At 38.1% G+C, this 18,287-nt stretch overlaps 1 protein-coding gene and 1 long non-coding RNA gene across 16 annotated transcripts in view; one reads left to right on the forward strand and one right to left on the reverse strand.

The window, feature by feature from the left end:
* AGBL3 (AGBL carboxypeptidase 3) overlaps positions 1–18,287 on the reverse strand; it is a 136,256-nt gene that overhangs the window by 19,942 nt on the left and 98,027 nt on the right. For 12 of the 15 annotated variants that reach the window (XM_072652651.1, XM_072652657.1, XM_072652658.1 and 9 more), the window contains one exon: positions 6,549–6,794. The exons of the other annotated variants lie outside the window; for them this stretch is intronic. In XM_072652651.1, coding sequence (XP_072508752.1) covers positions 6,549–6,794 — 246 coding nt within the window. The remainder of the gene's footprint in view (positions 1–6,548; positions 6,795–18,287) is intronic. 15 annotated transcript variants of the gene reach the window in all.
* LOC140533223 (uncharacterized) lies at positions 428–3,714 on the forward strand. Its single transcript, XR_011976846.1, has 3 exons — positions 428–708; positions 1,811–1,859; positions 2,472–3,714. It is a non-coding gene; the product is annotated as an uncharacterized lncRNA (long non-coding RNA).

Genomic DNA, 18,287 nt, shown 5'->3' on the forward strand with positions numbered 1-18,287 from the left:
TTATTTAAGTGGGGAATCTCACTAAGTTTTTAAAATTTTCTCCTATTGTTTTTCATTCTTTTATGAGTTGATATTTCTTATAATTTTTCTCAATCCTCATTAAGATTTTAAAATTCATCTCATATTTTGAACTGGTATTGCCCTTGGTGGTCATTTTCTCTCAGCTTGTAAACTTGCTTTTGCTAGGTAAAACAATTTTTAGGCTTATTTGGTCTCTTTTTTATAGCAATGAATTTACAATTCTTTTTTATAAAGTTATTATAATTGTGATATTCTTCATCTAGTTGCCACTTTTTTGTATCAATAGGTCAGGCTGAAATTATTTTAACTGTACATGACATTTTTCTCTCATTTTAATTTTTCTTCTTTTGTATTAATTTTGATTCTTGGTCCAGCAAGTCAGTAGACTGATTACACAAAGGCAGTTAAGTCAGAAATGACTCCCATATTAGTAATGAGTTATTTTCTGTCTGTTAAAGTAATGTTAATTTTGTAGATAAATATGACATTGTGATCTCAACAGGGTGATGTAGATGAATGAAGTGGACCTCAGAAGAAGAAACTGTCAAGTGATGGTGACAAAGGCATGGCCCTGAGAAATATACCAACGGGCAGAAGGCAGATGCTCACCTGACTAAGTAGACTAAGAAAGACCATTTGAACCAGTAGAAGAGCCAGAAAATAGCAGTGTCATAGAAGCCAAAGGTGGTGAGTGTCCCGGAGGAGGAAGTGGTTAGCAAGATCTAGAGCACTCAGAGAAGATGAGAAATGAGAAAAACCCAATGAATTTGGCAGGAAAGAGATCACTGGAAAACCATTAATAACACTCTTTAAAAAAAATACTAGTATTTTATAGAGTCACTGAATTAAAATGGACCTTCAGGTTCTAGTTTCTTTCTTTCTTCTTCTTCCTTCTTCCTCCTCCTCCTTCCTCCTCCTCCTCCTCCTCCTCCTCCTCCTCCTCCTCCTCCTCCTCCTTCTTCTTCTTCTTCTTCTTCTTCTTCTTCTTCTTCTTCTTCTTCTTCTTCTTCTTCTTCTTCCCATGAATAGAGGATTTATCATCAAGTGATGACTGAGCCAACTGATGATGAACCTTTTTGTGCTTAGACTGGTCCTCAGGAAGCAGGTCATTTGTTGCCAGGACCATACTTGCAGCTTTTCCAGCATGGTAGAATTTGCCAATAATTGCAGCATATCCTTTGAGAACCTTGGGTCTCATGCAGGTCCTATGAGGCACTAGTGTAAGACCACCCTACACCTAAAAAAATCACATTACTCCACTGAACTAGATCTCTCATCTCATTGGTTCAGGAATTTCTTCCAACAATGAAGATAGCAACTAATCCATGCCTGTTTTTACTAATATCCACTTAGAGGACCTTCAGTTCATTCTCTTATAAAGTGTTTCTGTAGATGAGAGCATACGCATGCAGGATGGCAGTTATTGATGTTCTCTTAGTCACCTTTTTATTGTGTTTACTAAGTCTGAAATTTCATCCTCTCCCTATCCCACCCCCCATGAATGTGGCATATTTCCCTGATACCTCATATGTCTCAGTTCTCTAAATACCCTCATAATTGTTTCACTTCCAGTATGAAACTCCTTGATATACATATATCTCGAATATAGAAGGCAATCCAGCTATTTTTTCCTGTTTTTGTTCTCTTTAGTATAATTTTTACTTCCTCTAGAAGTAAAACTGGGTCTGGGAAGTTGAGGTCCAAGTGTGGTGTTTTCAGGGACCCTGAGAGAGAAAAGTTTGTTAAAGTGATTTGTGCAAATATTTTCCTTTTTTTTTCCTATTTGCAGTCCTCCTTCCATTTTCATCCTTGAATACCCTTGGGATCATTTTATTTAGGTGAGTATCTTGCTAAGCTTCTTCAAATTGGTTTTATCTTCAACTGCTTCTCTCTGTTTTTAGAGACAATACCACTCATAGCCATTTTAAGACTTTACAAATGAGGGCAGTTAGGTGATACAGTGAATAGAGTACTGACCCTGGAGTCAGGAGGACTTGAGTTCAAATATGGCCTCAGACACTTGGCACACTTACTAGCTGTGTGACCTTGGGCAAGTCACCTAACCCCAATTACTTTGCCTTCTCCCCCTCTAAAAAAAAAGACTTTACAAATGAGTTCCTATTCTAACCTGGTATTGCTTTTAATAGTCTACTTGTGTTTGGTGAGTAAGTAAAGTATTCACTGAATAAAGTGACTGGTTGGTTAAACTTCTGGGTAAAACTGTTATAGTCAGTGTTGATGTCCAGAAGGATGATGGTGCCCTAGGAGGATGGTGGTGGTATTTTGTTGTTGTTGTTGTTGTTGTGCATTTCCCATTTCTGATTTACAATTACTTATTTAAATAGTTCAGTTTTACTGTGTAACAGTGATCATGGCTGAATGGTGGAAAAGGGGGTAAAGGATACTAGGACTTTTAGACCATTAATAAATGTTAATTTGATTGTTGGCAGCTTAAAACTGAAGTACTTGTCTGAGACCAATGAATGGGCATACTGCTAGAGGAACTGAATCATATGAACCTTTACATTTGTTCTATAAACAAAACCAGAAGACAGAAGGAAGTTGTAGCCAAATGGAAGGATAACTCACAGGTAATCTTTGGAGAAGTAAAGAGAGAAATAGCAGAGTGGGGTTCATCATACAATCAGAGGTCACAAGGAACAATATTTTGTGTGATATTTGGTCATTACACATTGAAGTACTAATGATATGTCTTTGAAAAAAGACCACTATGGAAAAAAATAGCACTTTATGAATCAATATGAATCGCTGAAGATGAAGGGGTAGAGAAATTCTACAAAGAACCTAATTGTTGCTCTTGTTCAGTTTCTTTTCAGTCATGTCTAATTTCTTATGACCCCTTTGGTGTTTTCTTTGCAAAGATACTGGAATGGTTTCCCATTTCCTTCTCCAGCTCATTTTACAGATGAGGAACTAAGGCAAATGGGATGAAATACTTGCTCAAGGTCATACAGCTAGTAAGTGTCCAAGGACAGATTTGAATTTGGGAAGATGAGTCTTCCTGACAAGACCCTCCAAATCAAATCAACATATATTCAGATTCTTGGTGACTTCAATGTAAAAATGAGGAAGACGTGAGGATGGGGAAAAGTATATGGGAAAGCATGGTTTAGGAAGAGGTAATGAGAGAGACCAGAGACTTGTAGATTACATAGAAGCCTCATGCCTCTATAACATGAGTATTATTGAGGACTAGCTGAACAGATATTGGTAAATGATTGTGATAGAATATTATTATTGAATAAAAAGACAAATATTAAAAATACTCATGGGGCAGCTAAGTGACTCAGTGGATAGCCTGGAGTCAGGAATACTCATCTTCCTGAATTCAAATCTGGCCTCAGACACTTCCTAGCGGTGTGACCCTGGGCAAGTCACTTAACTCTGTCTCAGTTTCCTCATCTGTAAAATGAAAAGGAGAAGGAAATGGCAAACCTCTCCAGTATATTTGCCAAGAAAACCTAAAATAAGGTCATGAAGAGTTGGACACAACTGAAACAACAAAACAACAAAAATACCAAAAAACACTAGAAGATATATAAAGTGGTGTTACAGAGTGAGAAAGCAGAAGCAAAATTACAATATACCTACCAACTGCAACTATATAAATAATCATACCAGCAACAAAATATTGAAAAATACACTGAAGCATAAAGTTCTTGAGGATATATAGAAACTAGATGATGTTATTACTATATTGTTCAATTTAATATACACTTAAAATAAACTATAAAGTAATTTACGTTTGTTTTAATGTAAATTTAAAAATTCTTATTGACATATGTTTGAATATTTGTTGGTGATCACTGACTTTATAATGACTGTAATAGTAAATACAATAAGTTAAAGGCTGGTGAACTTGACTTTGATTATTGGAAAATTTTTGAAACAGTGAGAAATTGCTTACATTTCTGTACCAATTTAAAGTGACGTACAATATCTGATTTGTTCCAAGGAGTTAATTACTAAAGTTATTTTCATTCCCACATTGCAGATAAAGAAACTTAGGCTCAAAGAGGTTCTATCACTTGTTCCTGGTTGTAGTATCAGTAACAGGATACAAATGGAGGTCTCTACTGACCCAAAGACCCCCATGCTTTCCACTCTCCTGTGTTGCTTCTATACTTTATATTCATATAATGATGCTGATATTACAGGAACACTTTGTAAACACTTAGAAAGGGAAATAATGAACACTGTGAGCCAGTGCATGCTAGATAGTAGATCAAAAGAATGTTTTAGCTACAGGATACCTGGATTTCAAGAAGTAATGTGACAGTTTATCATCATACCTTGGATAATATGGAGAAATATAGATTGGATTACAGTACAGTTAGGTAGATTGAGAACTGGTTGGATGGAGGGATTCAGAGAATACTGATGCTAATGACCCATTTCCTGAGCAGAAGCTGCTGTTCCTGGCTTTCCCTGTATCCTTGTAGGAAGCCTTTCATGGAAGACTCTAATCCAATCATATTCATGTTAAAGAGGCATCATGACACCCCCAGTTCTACTGTAGACTAGGCTCAGAAAGAATAGTACATTGATAATTAATGGTGAATTGGAGATGAGACATAGGTAGACTACAGCTCATATGATAAGAATCTGGTAGTTTCAGTGAATTGTAAGGCCATTATGAAGGGAGAGTGTAAAGTGAGTGCCAAAAAAAGCAAATGTGATTTTATTCTACACTAACAGAAGTCATATAAAGGGAAGTGATAACTCTATTACAACCAGACTTGGTCAGATCACACTCGTGTTATTCAGTGCATTTTAAAAAAGATTGTTGATCCTTCATAAAATTACAGAGGAAGAAGGCCAGGATTTTGAGGAGAATCAAAACCATGCCATAGAAGGTGGGTTAAAGGAAGGAATTAGAAAGATGTTTAGTCTGAATAAGGGAAGGCTATGGTTATTTTGAAATATTTTAAGGGTTTTCATGTAGAAGGGATTCCATGAAAGTGTCTGCTGGGTTCTAGAGAACATAACTAAGACCAAGTAGGAAGCTGAAGGAAAGCAGATTTTACTAGAAAAGCTCTTTGTTTTAGAGCCTTACTGTTGTCCACATACACGAATAAAAATGGGCATTTAGAACAAAAGATCGAGATGCTAGGCAATGTCTTGGCTTGGCTCCACCTAGGAGATTTTGCTACTGCCTTTCCCCTGCCTTTTCATTTGCAGAGATGACCAAGAGGATCATGGAGAGGGTTGAGAAAAGCTATGGATTCATAGGTCCAAACAGATTTTAGTGGACTGCTGAAAAGTAGTGATTTTGAAAGGGTGTAGAATGGTGATAAGGAATTGATAGAAGCTAAAGGGAATTATTTAATACTTTTAGAAAGGCTTGGGCAGATAGTGAGCAGGAAGGAGTGAAGGCTTAAAGACAGACTAAATATTGGTGGATTGTGCTTATCTGGTTGGTTGATTCTGTAATTAAAAAGAGTTTGATTTCCTAGAGGCAAATATGCTCCTTCTGGAGAGAAAAGCTGAACACAGCTTCAAGATACTGGGAACTGATAGATTATAATCTAATAGAGAAAAAGCAGTCGACTGACTTTCCTAGTTTGATGCCTAGGTGTGTGAAACATGAAGAACTCCCTTATGCTATTATGGGAAGAGCTAACTCCTCATCTGAGTTCAGCTATAGCTGAAGCCTGGAAACTAACAGTAAGAAGTTAGGTAACCACATGTTCAAAAGAGCAACACCTGATGACAGTCATGACGCCAAGGGAGCCCCACCCTGCAGAGTATATGACTAGCCCAGTGGGAGCTCACAGCAGAAGACATCATCAACCCTACATTATTGGAGGCATCGGGAACCTTTACATAGCCCTGGTCACATGTGTTCTCCACGATATACCCTAGTGACAAATGTGCTCTATTGCATGTTCCTTGGCTATGTAGTTGCTTACATGAGTGCCTTGATCACACATTTATGTGCCTTGATCACACATTTTTCTCATGTTTATGCCTCTTCATGCACATCTCCTAAATACGTCTGCTCTTTCCAATGAGTTTTCTTTTCGATGTATTTGTGGGCAGGTGCGCTGATGTATGGGGGAAATGTTCTGCTGCTACTTTTCTTAGTAAGCTATTAGAGCAAATGGCCTTTGATTTACAGTAACTCTCTTCTGTTGTCAGCTGGCTGGCAGATATCACATCTTAGGACAGGGAGATTTACTAGATGATTAAGACTAGGTAGGGGGAGGATGCTTGGGAGTCTCCCTGACAATCGTAGAACTTCTCCCTCCTACTTACTTGGGCAACCCTGGTGAGAACTGGTCTTGATGTCCTAGTCTTTAAAATCCTTGGGAAAACTAGGATGTGAAGATGTAGGGGCTTTGATTAGACATCCTAACCCCACCCTAATCCTCTGCTATTATTTCTCTGAAGTGTGGGATACTTTCAAAGCTCCAAATTTCTTTGCAATGGCTAGATTTTGAGGGGAGGTCCTTTCTTGACACCCCCCTCCCCCCTAGAGAGACTAGAACAGGAGAGACACCTACTAGGTTGCAGAGCTCGTTGCCTGAATTCCGAGGCGAAGGCCTCCAGGTCCTGTGGGGAGCGGGGCATGAGGCATAAAGCATACTTCGAATCATTATTCAGGTCCACCACTGTATACGGACTTGGGGTGAGGACATTCAGGCCTTGTGTAGAGCGGCGAGAGAAGCATAAGGCATTCTCCTCTTGACTAGGCTTCAGATCCATCACACTAATGATTGAGGTCCTCTGGTCAAAACTTTTCCCCACATCTTTACCGTGGAAAAGGAAAGGAAAAGAATGGGGAAAATAGAGATAGAAAGGGAAGGGTGGTATAAATAAAAAATAAATTATCATTTCAAATAAAATAGTCCAATTAATTGTTTCATATGATCATTTAAGGAGAAAAAATAATTTTGAAACCCAAAGCTAATATCTAGGTCTTTATATTTACTCTTCTATTTTTAATTCTTAAAAAATTTAAGGCATTATATATTCTGGGGGTTATTATATGTTATCATGAAATGATTTTGAGTCTTAGGCAAAAGTTATAGTAATTCAAACTTCAGTGTTATTGGTAATTATTAAGGAGAGTGCAGGCAGCTAGCAATTGCTGCTGCCTAATATTTTTCAAAAGGGTAAACCTGAGGTTTAAATTGTTTCTTAAGAATCTCTTTGCATAAATAAAATCGTTTTGGGGGAAAAAAACTAGTTCCATTAAGTTAACATTTTTTGGGGTGGGGATTGAATTTAGTTCTAAAAAAAATCTTGCTTTTGTAAAAGGTGTTTTTGCCTAATTCAATTTTGAAACAAAAGAAAACTGATCTATGTGTATAGATACATCTTTATCATATGAAGATATACAAAGTATAAGTATTTTTTCAAATAAAGTCCTACTTTGTTAAAACAAACTCAAGTTTGCTCTTTCATTTGAGTTCAGGTCAAATATCCATTATATTGTGTGGGGTGGGGGGAAGGATCCCCATGAACGAGATATTAACTGGCATTGGATTCAACCAGTTGTTTCCAAAATAATTGATAGGACCAAATTTAACCTATATGAGTTTTTTTTATTGTGATAACCAAATGTAAGGTGAAGAAAAAATTTTAAGTTCTACACAAAGGTTAATTTTGTAGAGTAAATAGCACTTTGGGGTGCTTATATACCATGATCACCAAACATTTACTGATCAGCCACAGACAACAAAACTTTTCTAGGCTTTTGGGATAACGTTTTGGTAAATGTTCCACCAATATACTTTTGATTCTCAAAGAATTTTCAATCTAGTAGAGTGGTAAGATGGACAGACAAATTTTAAAACATGCACACACACACACACACACACACACACCAGATCTAATACACATTCTAGCCCCAATACGCTTAGTTCTTAATTGTGACATTGACCTAGAGTATATACACAATATATTAAATAAACATACTGAGAAATGAAGGGAGGATGAGTGCAGTTGTGTGATGATTGGTGATTCTGGTTCTACCATAAAAAAGATTTCTAAGCTGAACTGTAAAGACCTGAAATAGTATAGAATAGTATTGGGAAGGGACAAGACTTCTGTATATGAAAATCAATTTGTATTTCTAGCAAAGCATTTGAAAGACCTTTTACTCTAATTTAATGAGCAATAAGATATTTTTCACATATTGAAATAAGAATTTTTTGCATACCTGAAATGATGAGATTAGGTCTTTGAAAACCTTTGAAAACCATTTACCAACATAATGTCAATTTTAAAAGTATCTAATAATGATAATAATCCTACCCATTTTCTGACCTTAGTTATCACCTCTATATTGATGGTAACCCAAAGTCTGTCTCTGGTCTTCTCAAATCCCATATTTTCTAACCTTCTGTTACAGAGAAACCCAAGTAAAAATATCTATCACCTTAAACTCTTATTTCAACAAACTCATACTTTCATTGGTGTTGGCATGTCCTTCACTAATACATTGCAACTCCCTCCCCCCTTAATGAATGGTTTTCATGAGTCACTGTTTCTCAGACAATTCATCACCTGGTGATTGATGAGTCTATCCAGCAAGCCAGCAGTCTTTTTGCTGGGCTGTATTTACAACTTTGGTAGGACCTAAATCTTGTGCTCTGTTTTTGTGTCACCTTCAAGAACTGGCGAATACTTCCCTAAAGAATCCCTGAAATAACGGAACTGAAGCAATTTCCTGAACTTCCTCTAAAATGGCTTCCTCTTTCTGGCTGCCATATTTCTGTTAATGGTACCACTGTTTCCTAGTCACTCATACTCCAAACTGTAGTCATATCTGGCTCCTCCTACCCAATCTGTCATTTAGTCCTGTCAATTCTTCCTTCTGATATCTTGTCATTAGCCTTTCCTTTCATTCTTATTGCTAGCATTCTAGGGAAAGGCACCACTTTCCAGATAGATTATAACAACAGATCTCTTTGCCACCATTACTTGTAATCTATTTTCCACATGACCACTAAATTAAACATACCTTTCTGGTCTTTTCTCTCATTATTACCCAAATTAACAGTAGATTCCAGATAACCTGGTCTTCTCACTACTTTGGTGACTGCTTTAGGATTTCTCCTTTATGCATCTTAGCTCATACCATGACCCTAGGAGAATGTTTTAGGGAGATAATAAGAGCATCTACCTCCCAGATTTGTTCGGAGAAACAAATGAGATAATAATTGGAAAGCATTTAGTAGAGCAACTTGTACACAGTAAACATTATGTAAATGTTAGATATTATTATTAATCAAGCAGGGAGAGTTGGTGACCAAAACAACACTGATACAAAAGTCATTTGAAAAATCTTACAAAGAAGAATGATGGATGATTATGAGCAGCACAACTTCATAAAGCAGAGAGAAGCAGTGAAGAGCCAACTAAAAAAAAAGACCATTATGAGGGTATTCAAGGGTCAAGATGTAAAGAGAATAACAAACAGAAGAAAAATTTAAAAAGATGTGTAAGGGTTTTTATAACAAAATATTTTCACCATCAGGGAAACAAAGCAGTCACATTTGGACTCTAATATTATCAAATCAGATATATAAATTGATAAGTCAATAATCATTTATTAAGCCCTCAGTAAGTGCTGATCAATGTGCCAAGCACTGGGGGTAGAAAAGGCAAAAACATTTCCTGCCATCAATGACTTCACATTCTAAAAGGAGAAACAGACATAGAAATAATTAGGTACATTCAAGATACATGCTGAAGATAACCTTAGAAAGAAAGGCACAAGCAGCTGAGGGGGACCAGAAAAGGCCTATGGAAGGTGACATTTGAGATGAGGCTTGAAGGGAACCGGAGACATCCTGGGAGGCAGTGAGAGGGACAAAGCATTTTAGGCATGGAAGACAGCCGGGACAAAGTTACAGAGGTGGAAGGTGGAGTGTCATGCCAGAAACAGCCTGCAGAGAGGGAGCTGACCACTGTGGGGTCCAGGTTTCAATGTTATTGCTCCATTCAGGAACATCTACACCATACAAAACTACTTTTTTTCCACTACTTAACCACTGATCCTCACCACTTTTCCCCCAGGGAAATTTTTCTATTTGGACATAATCTTTATAAACTCTCACTTAACCATCTCTTTAAAAAAGAGTGTTTAGAAAGTATTAGGAGCAGCTAGGTGGCACCATAGACCACCAGGTCTGGAGTCTGGAAGACCTGGGTTCAAACTCAGCCTCAGCCACTTACTAGCTGTGTGACCCTGGGCAAGTCACTTAATCCTGTTTGTCTCAGTTTCCTCATTTGTAAAATGAGCTGGAGAAGGAACCCTAAATAGGGCATGAAGAATGGGACACCACTTAAACGACTGAACAACAACAAAGAAAGAAAATGTTAATTCTTAATGTAAATAGCAGTTCTCTTTAAGTCAGACAACTACGAACAACCACAACTAAATTAGTCATGAACTAAACCAGCCAGTTAATCACTCACGCTAGTGAGTGGCGTCCAATGAAAATTGAGTTCACAGCAATGTGGCTCCCACTAACAGGGAAACAAAAGGAGCTAAGAAGCATCTCTGTTTCTCCTTCGCTATCCAGAGGTGGTAGCAGGGAGCAACAAGTGGTACTGGATGTCCCTGAAGCCCTTGGTCCATGAAATCAGTTATCTGACCAATTAGGAATGGCTCAGCTGAAGTCCTCTGTTATCTAACTACTTCTAATTGCCAGGATTCCACCTATGCTGTTTTTTATTCTCCCCTCTCTTCAGCTCTTCTGAAGTTCCTCTTTTTTCTCCACACAAGTGAGGTATTGCTCTACTTTGCTGACAAGTTCCAAATCCCCAAATGTATAACTCAGATCATTTTCTCTCCAAAACTCTGTAAATCCCATCTGAAAGCTTTGTTTCTTCATATATATATAATATATATATATATATTAGGAGGGAATGTGGATTATTAGGCACCTGTGCCAAGCTCTTTTTAAAAAAATATTTGATTTTTTCCCCAATTACATGTAAAACCAATTTCTGATAGTTTTTTAAAAAAAATTTTGAATTTCAGATTCTCTCCCTCCTTCCCTTACCTCCCTCATTCAGAAGGCAAGCAATTTGGTATAGTTTATACATGTGTAGTCATGTAAAACATATTTCCATGTTATGTTGTGAAAGAAAACAGACAAAATCCCCGAAGAAAAATAAAGGAAAAGTATGCTTTGGTCTGCATTTGGACTCCATTAGTTCTTTCTCTGGAGATGGAGAGCATTTTTTATCATAAATCCTTTAGTATTGTCTTGGATCATTGTATTGCTGAGAATAGCTAAGTCATTTACAGTTGAACATCACACAATTTTGCTGCTGTTATATACAATATTCTCTTGGTTCTTCTCATTCTACATTGTGTCAGTTCATGTAGGTCTTTCCAGATTTTTCTGAGAGCATCCTACTTATCATTTCTTATAGCACAATAGTATTCCATCACAACCATATACCATAATTTGTTCAGCCATTACCTAATTGATGGACATCCACTCAATTTCCAATTCTTTGCTACCATTAAAAGAGCTGCTATAACTATTTTTGTAGATAAAGGTCCTTCTCCTTTTTGTTTTTTATCTCTTTTCAAGACAGACTTACTAGTGGTATTGCTTGGTCAAAGGGTATGAATGATTTTATAGCCTTTGGGCATAATTCCAAATTGCTCTCCAGATGGATGAATCAATATGTGTGTGTTCATCCTTCATTGCCAAAGAAGACCATGCCATCAAGAGAAATAATGACATGACTTGCACTTGACTTTATTTTGAGTGAGGGAGGGCTGTGCAGGTCACCAGTCTCACTTCTCCTCCAGAGCCATATGACCCAGGATGAGGCAGTTGGGGTTAAGTGACTTGCCCAAGGTCACACAGCTAGTGAGTATCAAGTGTCTGAGGTGAGATTTGAACTCAGGTCCTTCTGACTCCTGCACTGGCGCTCTATCCACTGCACCACCTAGCTGCCTCATGAATCAATATATGACTTCATATGAATTAGTGTTTCAATTTTCACAAATTCCTCCAACATTTGTCATTTTCCTTTTCTGTCATATTAGTCACTTTAATAGGTTGTGCTAAGTTCTTTACAAACAGTATCTCATTCAGTCTTCACACAACAACCCTGCAAAGTAGATGCTATTATGATCCTCATTTTACAGTTGAGGAAACTGAGGCAGCAGAAGTTAAGTGACTTGCCCAGGGTCATACAATTAATAAGTATCTGAAGCTGGATTTGCAAGTGTCTGTTACTGCAAGAAACTGAAAACAACCTAAATGTTCAACGATAGTATAACATTTAACTAAATTGTAGTATACCAGTGTAATAGAATAGTATAATAAAGATTTAAAGAAATATAGAAATATTGTTACAAAATGTAAAGCCAAAAATCTGATCTAAATAATGAAGTATTTACTACAATATCTAAGAGGAAAAGTAAATGAGAATGAATGGAAAAATAATCCTAATTGAGTTTCAGAGGGAGTGACTGAAGAGTTATGATATTTTATGCCTTGAAATTAACTCATTTAAATATAATTAACTGCAAAGTAGTTTTTTTATTAATACAGGAATTAAAAAAAAAAGCTTTGTGATTTCCTGTGTGTGGGAAAGTACAAGAGTTTTCTCTACCAACAAAGACTGCAACCTGTCTATTACTTAGCGGATAAAACCTGGATAAAACCAGTCATACAGAAGTTAAATAATTTGCCTTGAGTTACAGCTAATGATAGAGGTAGAATGTGAAGCCAAATCTTCCCAATTTTAAACCCAACATTCACTATCCCATCCTGTCTCACAAATGATATTTAATTGTTCCAATAAACCATTTAATAATTTCAAGAATCAAGACAAATTCAAAGCTTGACTTGAATTTTCTCAATATCCTAGAATGTACTATTGGAGCTGTTTTGATAAAATTTAGAAAAAAGTGATGACCACAAAGAATGAGAATAGTCACGTTAGGGTAAGAGGCAGTACTGAACGAAGGAAGAAAACCAGACAAACTGGATTTGGAGCCAGAGGGCTTAGATTTGGACTCATCTCAGCTATGACAACCCATATGACTTTGGCAAGTCACTCAGCTTCACTGGGCCTCAGTTCTTTATCTGTAAAATGTATGAGTGGACTATATGACCTCTAAGGTCTCCTCCAGTTCCGGAGCCATAAGCCTTACTTTCTTTTATAGCAGGTTGCTGGAATGGTGGAACAGGAGAATTCTACACATAGAGCTTGCCTGGGTTTCACCAAAGCTTTTGACAAAGTTTCTCATATTCTCAAAATGCTTCATTCCTTCATTGTTTTTTCTTTGTGGCTAACCAAACTAGAGGGCAGCTAGGTGACAGAATGGCTAGAATGCCAGGCCTAGAGTCAGGAAGTCACTCATCTTCCTGAGTTCAAATTCAGTTGTGTGACCCCCTGGGCAAGTCACTTAACTTGATTTGCCTCAGTTTCCTCATCTGTCAAATGAGGTGGAGAAGGAAATGGGAAACCACTCTAGTATCTTTACCAAGAAAACCCCTAATGGGGTCATGAAGAATCAGACATGATTGTAATGAATGAACAACAACTAAAGTGAGGTAGAGGGTAGACTAGCTAACACTCCAGTAAGGCAGAACTAGAACTAATTCAGTGCTGGGCTCCCCAAAATTGTCACCGCTGGCTCATTGTCAGCTTGGAGAAGGGTCTTAAGGAGAGTGCTCCAGGGATTGGTCCCTGGCCCTGTTCTGTTTAACAGATTCATCAGGGACTTGGATGAAAGCTAAGGTGGCATGGTTATCAAATTTGCATATTCAGTTCAATTTAACAAATATTTATTAATTAAAGAGTAAACGTGGAGCGCTACATGTTGAATACTGTTGAAGCACTGGGGATACAAATACAAGAATGAAGACAATCTCTACTCTCATTACACTTACATTCTAATAGGGAGGTATCATACATGTAAGGTAGTGGTGACCAAGAAGAGGTATTTTGATTTGGGACGTTATAAGAATGGCAAATGAGGCCACAAGGAAGTAGGTTGACACTTTCCTGCCCTTAGCAATGGTAGTATTGATTTAATTGTGGTACAAGAACTGAAAAGGAGGGAGGGAGGGACTGCAGAGCAAGAATGAATTGAAAGAAGATGGAAAGTAAAGCATGACAGAGCCAGCCTAGATAGACTGGACTACATGAGGCCCCAGTCTGGAATTCTGGAGCTGACAGGATTATGTCCTTAAGGATCTTGTCAGGTCAGGGCAGCAAGGCAGCTAGCAGGACGGGCAGGGAGTAAATGCATCTGTTAAGTGCTAAGCACAGTGGTGGATACAAAGAAAAAAATGAAAATAATCCCTCAAAAATAATTTTTAAAAAGTGAAAATAACCCTCAAGGACCTTACCTTGTGCTGTGGATGGGGCAAGAAAGAAACATGTCAATAGGTAGATCAATATTGAATAGAAACCATATCAATATAGTGTAATGAGGTATACCAACAACTGGAGGAAGCAGGAAGGGCATCCTGGAGGGAGCAAGGAACTCCAAGGTAGAGGTGAAGAGGCAGAATAGTCTGGGAAGGAGGGCAGAAGCAGAAAATGGAAGGCTGTGCATATGGAACACAGAAGACATCAGATTGCCTAGAATGCACAGCATGTGGAAGGGGAATGAGAGGAAGTCATGCGTAAGATGGACAGCTAGGCAACCTGGAGTAGGGAAAGCTTGGATTCAAATCAGGCAAGACACTAGCTGCAAGTCACTTAACCCTGTTTGCCTCAGTTTCTTCATCTGTAGAATGAGCTGGACAAGGAAATTGTAACTACTCCAGTATCTTTACCAAGGAAGCACCAAATGGGGTCACAAATAGTCAGGCATGACTGATCAATGACAAAATAAAAGATGCAAAATAAGTCTAGAAATAGAGGTTGGAACCAAATTGTGAAGGGCTTTAAATACCAAACAGAAGCACTCATCTTTTATACTAGAGGCCAGTAAGGAGCCAGTGAAGCCTTTGGAGCAAGAGAGTGACATACATGATCAGATCTCTGCCTCAGGAATATTCCTTTGGCAACTCTGTGGATTATGAATTGGAGAGAGGAAGAGTGATGGACATAGGGAGACAAGTTAAAAGGCTATTATAATAGTCATTTTTGTGTGAAGGATGATGAAGGCCTGAATTAGGATGGTGACTTTGATAGCAGAGAGAAAAGGGTAGATGCACTTGCACGCCTGGATAACTAGAAGAATGGTAGTGCTCTAGACAGAAATATGGCTATTACAAGGAAGGGTATATTTAAAGGGAAAGGTGATAAGTTCCATTTTGCACATGTTGAATTTTAGTTGTCTCTGCAGGGTCATCTAGGTGAGGATATCTAGTAGGCAGGTGATATGGCACTAGAGCTCATAAGAGAGATGAGGGTGGGATGCTTAAATTTGGGAACTGTCTGCATAGAGATGATAGTTGAACCCATGCGAGCTAATGAAATCACTAAGAATGATAGCAGAGAGACACGGACAGAGAGAACAGCACCCAAGACATATAGAGAATGTAAAAGGCTAAGGGACAGGAATGTCAAGCAAACCTAGGGAAGAGACGTATCTAGAAGAAGGGGCTGGACAACAGTGACAATACTACAAAGAGATCAAGAAGAGATTGATGATACCTGAGAAAAGATCACTGGAGTTAGTAACAGATCACTAGGCATCCTAGAGCAATTTCAATCAAGTGGTAGAGTTGGAAGCCAGACCGCAAAGAAATTCACAAGGGGTAGATAAGAAAGTGGAGGTGATGTCTTGAGGAGTGTAGACAACTTTTTCAAAAAGTTTAGCTGTCAAAGTGAAGAGAATTGAAGTTTAAAGGGATAATAGGATCCAGGGTTTTTTAAGGATGGGGAGACTGTAGGCAGCAAGGAGTCATTAGATAAGAAGATTGAAAATTAGGGAGAGGGTATGACAAGCTCCCAGAGAAAACAGAAGATTGGGTTAAGAGCAAAAATAGAATTAGGGACTTGACACAGGGAAGGACCACTTCTTCCTCTGAGATTTGAGCAAAGGAGAGAGAATAGGGATTGACATAGAGGGGATTGAAGATATAGAATTGGTGACAACAGGAAGCCTATACTGAATGGCCTCAATTTTTCGGTGAAGTATAATTTAAGACCTTTGCTGAGAAGTAGGGGAAGAGCATAATGTAGAAAGCTTAAGAAAAGAAGTTTGGAGTAGACATTGTGAGAAGCCAATCAGGGAAGAGTAAAAAAAAAATTAGTATGTAGCTGAGGTTCCTGTTGACATTGTATAACTTAAGTTTATAGTAGACATAGTAGTTAGCACAGTGGTGGAAAATCTTCTAGCAATACACAAGTAGGAGTAGAAAAGGAAATGGTGAGAGTGATCCAGGGTTGTGTTTTGGAAAGAGATGATCACCATAATGTAAAGGAAAGTAATTTTGTAAGACTTCAGAATTCTGATTAATGCAACCACTCAGTAACCAATTATGACCTCAGAAGAATGATGAAGAATGCCTTTCAATCTAGGCAGAAAGATGGGCTAGAGGTAGAGAATGAGATTCGTATCTTCAGACATGATCAATGTGTTTATTTGTTTTCCTTGACTATACTTATTTGTTATGATATATATTTCTTCTGTTGGAGAAGTGGGAAGTGGGAGTAGTGAGTTATTGGGATGCAAAAAAAGAAAGGAAGAAACAAGCAAACAAAAGAGCATCAATTAAGATTTTAAAATATACAGAACAGTTCAAAGGGGGACAAAAATCAAGATGATTTTCTTACTACCTTATTAAATTTAATATACATTTAAAAAATCATGCTGTACTAATGTATAAAAGTTCAGTTTCATATGCAATCATCTTTTTAGGTATTATTTGTGCAGTAACAGTTGGACTGAAGTACACCCCATGGAAAATGCACTGAGTTGACCTGGCTGCTTTCAGGTTGCCACATGTGGTTCACTGCTGAAGGACTTGAGTGCTTTAGGATAATAAAGCAAAACCTGGCTGCTCTCTGGGTCCTCTATTAGTGTGGGAAGCTGAGTCAGAGATTATTGGCTGCCAATCCAGGGGTAGTTGCCCATTGAGTGAACTTTAAAAGGAGTAACCCCACTTCTCTATTCATCTGCTGAGCATGTTAGAATTGCCGAAATCTATCCCTGAAGGGTTGGTCGACCCTGGGAGTACGATGTCTGTGACTACATGGCAGCTAATGCAGGGATTGAGTTATGAGTGGAACCTGGGCCCGTCAGCCTTTTCTGCTTGCTTTGTTTCCTAAACATAGACCAAATGGCGAAAAAAGAAGATGGGTTATTTCCAGCCTCAAGAGGCAGCATCATGAATTAGGGAGTGTGGAGCTCCTAGGCTTCTCAGTCAGAGCTGACTGGAAGCAGGAGGAGTTTCTGTAGCAGAGAGGATGACCCCCAGCACAAGGATGAATCCAACACCTGACCTGGCTTGCCAACGCAGGAACCTCTAGGGAATTATTTGGACAGTGTAGAGTTCAAATGAAGATGAAATGCTGACTCAACTACCTGAAAAATGACTCATGCTTGATGTTTTAAGTATCAGTCTCCTGGGAAAGTATGGCAGGCATTCTAAGTTATTACTGGTACTTGTTTAACTTTTGTAAATGCATACGTATAAGTCTCTTGTATATTGTAATCATATCTTGTATGTGGAGGAAATAAGTAACTGTCATTCATTTATATTCTATAATGTGTAACTTTGGGGAGACCCTAGGCATGAACTAAACCAAAACCTAGAGTTGTGATTTCCCCAGGGGCTTCAAGGTAACAGGGTAAAGAACCAAAGGGTACAAGATAAAATGCCTGGGTCTTTTTTCCTACAGGTCAGTCCTCTAGAAATGAACCTGGATCATCTGGGCAGGGTCCAGAGCTTGAGTGCAGAGGGTGAGGGCCAGCACCCCAGGTCCACTGGGTCTAGCAATAGTTCTGTTTGTACTATTACATTTGTGTATTGAAATGTTAATATCTGCGAATGATTATGTTTGTTCATAACCAAAAAGAAAAAAAATTAACAGAAAGGAATGAAAGAACAAGGGAAGAACTTGTGAGGTGGAGAACAGTAAGAAGATCAAAATTTCAAAAGCAAACAAAACCAGAGCAGAGGTGATGGCTTGAAAAAGCAGGCAAGTAGGTGGATGACCGAATCAGGATTCAAATGTTGGCATAAATTTAAGACTGAAATTAAAGAGATGAACATTAAGTCATAAACAGGACTTCAAAAACTCAAGCACAAGAACAAGAGGGGGAAGACATAGCTGGAGGGGCTCATAGT

This window comes from Notamacropus eugenii, chromosome 3 (assembly GCF_028372415.1).
Source record: "Notamacropus eugenii isolate mMacEug1 chromosome 3, mMacEug1.pri_v2, whole genome shotgun sequence".
NCBI lineage: Eukaryota > Metazoa > Chordata > Mammalia > Diprotodontia > Macropodidae > Notamacropus > Notamacropus eugenii.